The following is an 8,708-nucleotide window of genomic DNA, read 5'->3' as shown; positions in this document are numbered from 1 at the left end:
TTTTTTTTCTTTGAGACCGGCTCTCCATAAGTTGTCCTGGCTGTCCTTGAACTTATGATTCTCTTGCTGCAATGTCCTGAATAGCTAGCATTACAGATGTGCTACCACTTCTGGCTTTTATTTTTTTCTTTTCATTTTCTTTTTTGAAACACGGTCTTGTTATGTTGCCACGGCTGACCACAAACTTTTTAAAAAGGAGGTATCATTTAGTCCTGGGTCGGACTACAGGTGCTGCCACTGTGTCCAGCTAGTGAAATTTTTAAAAGAAGTCATTAGCTAAATCAGTGGTTTCTAAACTCTCTAATGTATCAGTTAAAAGATGAAGCATTCATTCCTGTATGTGCATATTTATAAGTTATCTATACTACTATCTTTATTTTTATATAATATAAAAGAAATGAGACTTTTAAAGTTATAAGTAAATGTCAGTAGAAGATCTTATATTTTCTTATTTTATCTCAGTGGTGTCTTTTTCATCCCCTGGTGCAGTTACTACTCTTTGGAGATTATTTATCTAAATTGTAATGGGGAGCATAGCCCAGATAGCTTTAAATATTTTTTACAATTTCCACAAATAATAATGATTTTGACAAACACTGAAGTTGATTTGTGTCATTCTTATTTCTCACAGGTACTTATGAAATGAAGGCAAAAAAAAAAAAAGTTTGGTAATAAGAGAGGATAAACCATCCAGTTTTAATTTTGGCCATTAATTTGGAGATCAGATGGACTAGGCTAGGGTATCTTATTTTCAAAGACAATTAAAACTTGCCCCCAAAGACAATCATGGTGATATCTGTTATACTAGGATATGTCTACTTTCCCCCATATCTTCACATTCTTGTGGATTTTGAGGGTTTTTGTTTTTTTTTGAACCCAGGGCCTTGCACATGGTAAGCAAACACTGTACCACTAAGCTATGTCCCTAGCCCTGTTGTTCTGAAATTTGAATTTATTTCATTTCTTCAAAATCTGATAATTTCTTTCTTGGAGGATAAAGTCCATTCTCTCTAATATGACAAATAAAGCTTTTAAGATTTTGATGCTACTAACCCTTTTAAACTTCATAACATTTATTGTTCTTTCCACTACCCCTGTTTCTCCATAAAATGTCCTTCCACAAAAACAAATAAAAACAAAGCTCTTTTTTTTTTTTATCATGACCTATCTTTACTAAGGCAGAATCTACCATCATAATAGCTATCAAATTTGTTTCTTATGCTAAGAAAGCTCTTTTAATTAAAGAAAACTCCAGCCACAATAAATGATTTGAAGTTGACTGGAAACCTTTCTTGCTTGCATTCTTTTTTCTTTTGTCCTGCTAATAAACTTCTATAGATATAGCTCAAAACATCTCTTTGACCTTTCTAAATAGCTGGTTCTCTCTTCTTCTTGTTATTTTATAGCATTTGTTGAACTATTGTAATTATTTGCTTTTAAGTCTTGGTAGGCTTAGTTCCTCAAGGATAAAGATAGTAATTTTCATGAGGCAAGCATTCTTGTTCATTTCCATATTGCAGTCTTAGCATATATAGTAGGCACTCAGTAACTATTTGTTGACTGAATATTTATGTTTTGAATAGACTTAAATCTTTGACAATTAAATTGCAAACAAATAAGTAATGAATTGTAAAATGTCAAGAATAAACTCATGGACTGGGGTTTTAGCTCAGTGATAGAGTGCTTGCCTAGCATCTGTGAGGCACTGGGTTCAAATCACAGCACATATATCAACTAAAAAAAATATTAAAAAAACACAACTCATTTTAGGGGCCTGACGTTAAAAAAGAGAGTCTTGTCCTTGAAATTTTGAGAATGTGGCAGGATGCAATCATGTGTTTTTGGGTAATAGCTGATTTCACTTATATAAAAAGGACTCTAATAATTTTTATTATAAATCTTTTTCAAAAATATTTATTTTTTAGGTGTAGATGGACATAACACAATGCCTTTATTTTTATGTGGTGCTGAGGATCGAACCCGGGTCCTGCCCATGAGAGGGCGAGCGCTCTACCACTGAGCCACAATCCCAGCCCTATTATAAATCTTAATACTGACATTTAAATGAGAAGATCTAGAAGAAAACTGGGGAAAGCTCCTTGGCATTGGTTTTGCAGTGATTTTTTTTTTTTTTTTGATAGAACACTAAAAACACAGGCAGCAAAAGCAAAAGTAGATAAGTGGGGCCATCTCAAACTGAAGAGCTTCTTTGCAGCAAAGGAAACAACAAAATGAAAAGGCAGGATATGAATTGAGAGAAAATATTTGTAAACCCTCTATCTGGTAAGGGGTTGATACACAGAACATATAGGGAACTCAACAGCTAAAATAAAGACTAACCCAGTTTAAAAATGGGTGAAGGAATGAGCCTGGCGTGATGGTGCACACGTGTAATCCCAGCGTCTTGGGAAGCTGAGACATGAAGATCAAAAGTTCAAAAAAGCCAGCCTCAGCAATGATGAAATGCTAAGCAACTCAGTGAGACCCTGTCTCTAAATAAAATTCACAATAGGGCTGGGGAATGTGGTTCAGTGGTTGAGTGCCCCTGAGTTCAATCCCTGCTACCAAAAAAAGGAGAAGAAGAAAAATGAGCAGAGGACCTGATTAGATACTTCTCCCAACAAGACATACAGATGGCCAACAGATATATGAAAAGGTGCTCAAAAATACTCATCACTGGGGAAACACAAACTAAAATCATAACAAGATATCATCTGACACCTATTAGAATGACTTTGATCAAAAAGACAAATATTGCTAAGTGTGTAGAGAAAGAGAAAGCCTTGAACACTGTTGATGGGAATGTAAATTGGTGCAACCACAGTGGAAAACACTATAAAGGTTTTCTAAAGAAATTAAAAATATAACTACAGTATGAACCATCAATCCCTGTCGTGGCAATATGCCCAAAGGAAGTGAAATCACCACCTTGCAAAAATATCTTCCTTTCCATGTTCATTTCAGCATTATTCACAAGATGTGGAAATAACCAAAATATCCATCCATGAGTGAATGGATATAGAAATGCACACACAGAAACAAATATTATTTAGCTTTCAGAAAGGACATTCTATCATAATTACAGTTATCTTATGTCAAAAATAAACTCATGGACTGGGGTTTTAGCTCAGTGATGGAGTGCTTGTACACAAAGTACACAAAGGCACCAAAAATGTACATTGGAGAAAAGATAGCCACTTCGACAAATGGTACTGAGAAAACTGGAAATCCACATGTAACAAAATGAAATTAAAGCCCTATCTCTCACCATGCACAAAAACTCAAAGTGGATCAAGGACCTAGGATTAAATCAGAGACCTTGTGCCTGATGGAAGAAAAAGTAGTCCCAAATCTCCATTGTGTTGGATTAGGCCACAACTTTCTTTATAAGATTCCTGTAGCGCAAGAATTAAAACCAAGAGTCAATAAATGGGATGGATTCAAACTAAAAAGCTTCTTCTCAGCAAAAGAAACAATCAGTGAGGTGAATAGAGAGCCTACAGAATGGGAGCAAATCTTTACCACAAGCACATCAGATAGAGCACTAATCTCTAGGATATATAAAGCACTTAAAACCTTAACACCTATATATATATATATCCCAATCAATAAATGGGCCAAGGAACTGGACACTTCTCAGAAGAGAATATACAGTCAATTAACAAACATGAAAAAACGTGCAATATCTCACTCTAGTCAGAATGGCAGCTATCAAGAATACAAACAATAATACAAACAAAGATGTGGGGAAAAAAGGCACTCTCATACATTGCTGGTGGGACTGCAAATTGGTGCAGCCAATCTGGAAAGCAGTATGGAGATTCCTTGGGAAACTGCAAATGGAACCACCATTTGACCTGGCTATCCCACTCCTCCGTTCATACCCAAAGGACTTAAAATGAGCATACTACAGGGACACAGCCATATCAATGTTTATAGTAGCACCCATTCACAATAACTAAATTATAGAACCAATCTAGATGCCCTTCAGTAGATGAATGGATAGGGAAATTTTGGTGTGTGTGTGTGTGTGTGTGTACACACACACACACACACAATGGAACATTACTCAACATTAAAAAGAATAAAATCATGGCATTTGCAGGTAAATAAATGGATGAATTTGGAGTGAAGCAAGCCAATCCCAAAAAACCAAAGGCCAAATGTTTTCTTTGATATGAAGATGCTGACTCATAATGGTGATGGTGGGGTGGAGCTTGGGCAAAATGGAGGAACTTTAGATAGGGCAAATACGAGGGAGGGGAAAGGAGGGGGCAAGGAGGTAGGAATGATGGTGGAATGAGTTAGACATCATTACCCTAAGTACATGTATGAAGCTACAAATGGTATGAAAATACTTTGTGTACAATCAGTGACTTGAAAAATTGTGCTCTGTACATGTAATATGAAATGAATTACATTCTGCCATCATGTATAACAAATTAGAATGAATAAGTAATAAAAAAAAAGGATGTCTATCATTTCAAACAACATGGATGAGCATAGAGGATACTTTGCTAAGAGAAATAAGCCAGACACAGAAAGAAAAACAATACCTGAGCTCATTTATACATGGAACCTTAAAAAAACTGAATGCATAGAAACAGTAAAACAGTGGTTGGTGATGGAAAGATACAGATCAAAGAATGCATAGTTGCAGTTCTGTAGGGTGAATATTAAGAGATCTAATGTACAACATGAGTATTATAGCTAATAATGTGGGATATTGTCAAGAGAGTAGATTTTTGGTACTCTTACCATCGAAGGGAAGAAGGAAAGGAGGATAGAAAACTATATGCTTGACTCTAGTAATCACTGTGTCTATGTATATCAAAGTAAACATCAAAACATCATGTTATTCAGGCAATATGCCCAAAGGAAGTGAAATAATCACCTTGCAAAAATATCTTCATTTCCATATTCATTTCAGCATATTTCACAAGGTGTGTAAATAACCAAAATATTAATGGCACAATGGCATATACCTATAATCTCAGCTGCTCAGGAGACTGAGACAGGAGAATCCACAAGTTCAAGACCATCTTAGGCAGTTTAGCAAGACCCCATCTCTAAACAGAAAATGGAAAGGGCTGGGAATGTTGCTCAGTGTGATAAAGCACCCCTGAGTTTGATCCCCACTACTTCTCAAAAAAAAAAGAAACATGTTAAACTTTAAATCTATACAATAAAAAGAAAAATAATAAATGAGAAATCTAGAAAAATAGCCAAATAACTTAATTAAACTTAAGAATTCCTTCCCCTGTATTAATTTTCTTTTTTCTTTTTGTCTCTTTTTCTATAGGGTGTTTGTGAACCGAAGTTTAGCCATGGAAAAAATAAAATGTTTCGGTTTTGATATGGATTACACCCTTGCTGGTGAGTAATAACTTCTTATTGCTTAAGAACTCCTATTTCTGATTTGAGGCAGTGGGTCCATGGGGGGCAATCCAATAAACATATGTTGATTTAATTATATATTTGGCTGGCAGAAACTCTTAGTGTTGAACTGTTCTCATTGAGATTTGTGCATATTGAAATCCTATATGCTTGAGATTTTGGTTCATGAGCTTGAACCAGATAGGTAGATCAAGTTCTAAATTATTTTAGAGACCCTGGTAAAAAATGATTTGGTGAAATTATACATTAATAAATATATTTGGACATTTTGGGGTTTTACTCTATTAATTTGTTCTTCAGAGATGAAATTTTGTGTCTCTTGGCCATAAAGGTAAATTATTATCATTTGAAAAATTTTAACATCTCATTTTAGGTTTTTGGTGTTTTTAAATTTCTATTTTAATTTTTTTGCAGAGCTGGGGATCAAACCCAGGGCCTTATACCTGCTAAGCAAGCACTGTGCCTCTGAGCTATATCCACTGTCTCTAACATGTTATTAACATAAATGGGAAATGTTTTTATATTCCATTGAAGTGACTGCACACTTGTAAAAAGGTTTCTTAAAAACTAGATTAGTTTTATTCACCTAATCCTTGGAGATGCTAGCACTGTGCTATTTTTCCCTTCTGTTTCTGAGATATAATTGAAATAGTAAATTAGGCAGTAGTTATCTCTCTTTAGAACTTAAGTATTTGTAATCTGATAAATATCTCATTTAAGAAGTAGTGAGTGGGGGAGCTAAGGTTGTAGCTCAGTGGCAGAGTACTTGCCGTGCATGTGGAAGGCACCGGGTTCTATCCTCAGCACCACATCAAAAATAAAGGTATTTTGTCCATCTAAAACTGAAAAAAAAAAAAAATTAAAAAAAAAAAAGGAGTAGTGAATGGGAAGGAGAAATCAAGTTGAACACTTGCGTATTTGGGTTTACACATGGTTACAATTATGACACTTAGAAAAGAATGTTTCAGAAATTGTCTTCAAAAATTTTTGTCTTAGCTAGGCATAATGGTGCATGTCTGTAATCTCAGCAATGCAGGAGGATCACAAGTTTGAAGCTGTTTCAGCAATTTAGCAAGATCTTGTCTCAAACTAAAGAGAGCTAAGGAATGTAACTCAGTGATAAAGCACCCCTAGGTTCAATCCCCAGTACTGGAAAAAAAAAATGTTGTGTGTGGAGTTGTTTGTTTGTTTTTTTTTTGTGTGTGTGTGTTTTGAATAACTTCACACACAACTTTTTTTTTGGTCTTAAAGCTAGGTAGTCCCAGCACTTGGAAGGCTGAGGCAGGAGGATCTCTTGAGCCCAAAAGTTTGTAACCATTCTGAGCAACAAAGTTAGACCCTGTCTCCAAAAAAAAAAAAAAAAAATTATATAAGTACACAAAAATCTTAAAATGTATAAATTCACTTTTCTTATGAACCATTTATATAACAATATTAGAAACTCAGTTTTCACCTCAAATTAGACATCTCAGTTTGATGTTCAGTTTATGCTGCAAATATAAATGAATATATATACAAAAATGAGCACATACAGGTACTTGCCACATAGATGTAGCTATGATTTTTTACCAAACAAATTAATTTATTAAAAATATACACAGTCCCTGATTGGAATTTTTCTTTTCCCTCCATACTCTGCGATATATTTGTTTGTATAATGGCCTTACAATTGTTTTTTGAAGCATTTTAACTCTGATGTTTTATGAATTGGACACAGACTCAGGCATACTTGTCAGAAAGTAGGTGAACATGAATGGTGGGTTCTAAGTTTCATTGCGTTTTTCTACCTCTATCAAGGTGGTCATATGACTTTTTTTTGTTGTTGTTTGTTTTTTAAAATGGTAAATTATAGCCAGGCATGGTGTCATACGTCTGTAATCCCAGTGGCTTGGGAGGCTGGGGCAAGAGGATTGCAAGTTCAAAGCCAGCTTTAGCAGCTTAACAAGACCCTGTCTCATAAGAATAAAGTAAGGGGCTGGGGTTGTGGCTCAGCGGTAGAGCTCTCACCTAGCACGTGCGAAGCCCTGTGTTTGATCCTCAGCACCACATAAAAAAAAATAAATAAATAAAATAAAGGCATTGTGTCCAAGTACAACTAAAAAATAAATATTTAAAGACAAATAAATAAAATGGGCTGGGGATGTGGCTCAGTAGTTAAGCACCCCTGGGTTCAATCTCGGGTACCAAAAAAATAAAAATAGGAAAGGTGAATTACCTTGATTGATTTCTGAATGTTAAACCAACCTTGCTTTCCTGGTGATATAGTTTTTATCTTGTTCATTTTATATATTGGTACATTTGATTTGCTGAGATTTTGTTCACAATTTTTACATTGTGTTCAGAAGAGGGTATTCATAGTTTGCATTATGCTCAGAAGGCACAAACCTGTAATCTCAATGATTTGTGAAGCTGAATCAGGAGGATCTCAAGTTTGAGGCCAGCCTTGGCAACTTAGTGAGATCCTGTCTCAAATTAACCAAAAAAAAAAAAAAAAAAAAAAAAAGCGGGGGAGGAAGAGAGGGCTGGGGGAGTAGCTTAATGGTAGAACACTCTTAGGTCACACCCCCAGTAGAAACAAAGAAGTGGGAGGGAGAGGGAGAGAAGAAGGAAGAATAACCCAATAAAGTATTAATTTTATCTGAAATGAAAAGATTAGATGTGTTGTTTTAGTCATTTGGGCTGCTATAACAAAATATCATCAACTGGATATCGTATAAAGAACTGAAATTCATTTTTCACATTTCTGGAGACTGAAGTCGAGGATCAAAGCAAATTCAGTCTGCGATGATGGCTTGCTTCTGCTTCATAGGTAGCTCACTCTGTGGAAGGGTAAAGAGGACTCTCTCAGACTTCTTTTAAAAGGACACTAATCTGCTGGGTGCCGTGGCAAACACCTGTAATTCCAGCAGCTTGGTAATCATTTATTCCCTGATTAAAGGAGGATCACAAATTCAAAGTCAGCATCAACAGCTTAGCGAGGCTCCAAGCAACTTAGTGAGACCCTAAGCAAAAAAAGGTCTGGGGGGTGCTGGGACTGTAGCTCAGTGACAGAGGGCTTGCTTAGCATGTGTGAGGCTCTGGGTTCGATCCTTAGCACCACATAAAAACAAATAAATAAGGCCGGGTGCAGGGGAGCTCACCTGTGATCTCAGCAGCTCAGGAGGCTGAGACAGGAGGATTGAGAGTTCACAGCCACCCTCAGCAGAAGCAAGGCGCTAAGCAACTCAGTGAGACACTGTCTCTAAATAAAATACGAAATAGGGTTGGGGTTGTGGCTCAGTGGTCAAGTGCCCCTGAGTTCAATCCCCGGT

The 8,708-nt window shown here is 36.0% G+C and overlaps 1 protein-coding gene across 5 annotated transcripts in view; it reads left to right on the top strand.

The window, feature by feature from the left end:
* Nt5c2 (5'-nucleotidase, cytosolic II) overlaps positions 1-8,708 on the top strand; it is an 82,597-nt gene that overhangs the window by 37,492 nt on the left and 36,397 nt on the right. For all 5 annotated transcript variants that reach the window (XM_048807259.1, XM_048807263.1, XM_048807260.1 and 2 more), the window contains one exon: positions 5,303-5,376. In XM_048807259.1, the coding sequence (XP_048663216.1) occupies positions 5,303-5,376 (74 nt within the window). The remainder of the gene's footprint in view (positions 1-5,302; positions 5,377-8,708) is intronic.

The sequence above is a fragment of the Marmota marmota genome, unplaced genomic scaffold, assembly GCF_001458135.2.
Source record: "Marmota marmota marmota unplaced genomic scaffold, marMar, whole genome shotgun sequence".
NCBI classification, from domain to species: Eukaryota; Metazoa; Chordata; class Mammalia; order Rodentia; family Sciuridae; genus Marmota; species Marmota marmota.
This window is presented reverse-complemented; position numbering and strand designations above follow the sequence as displayed.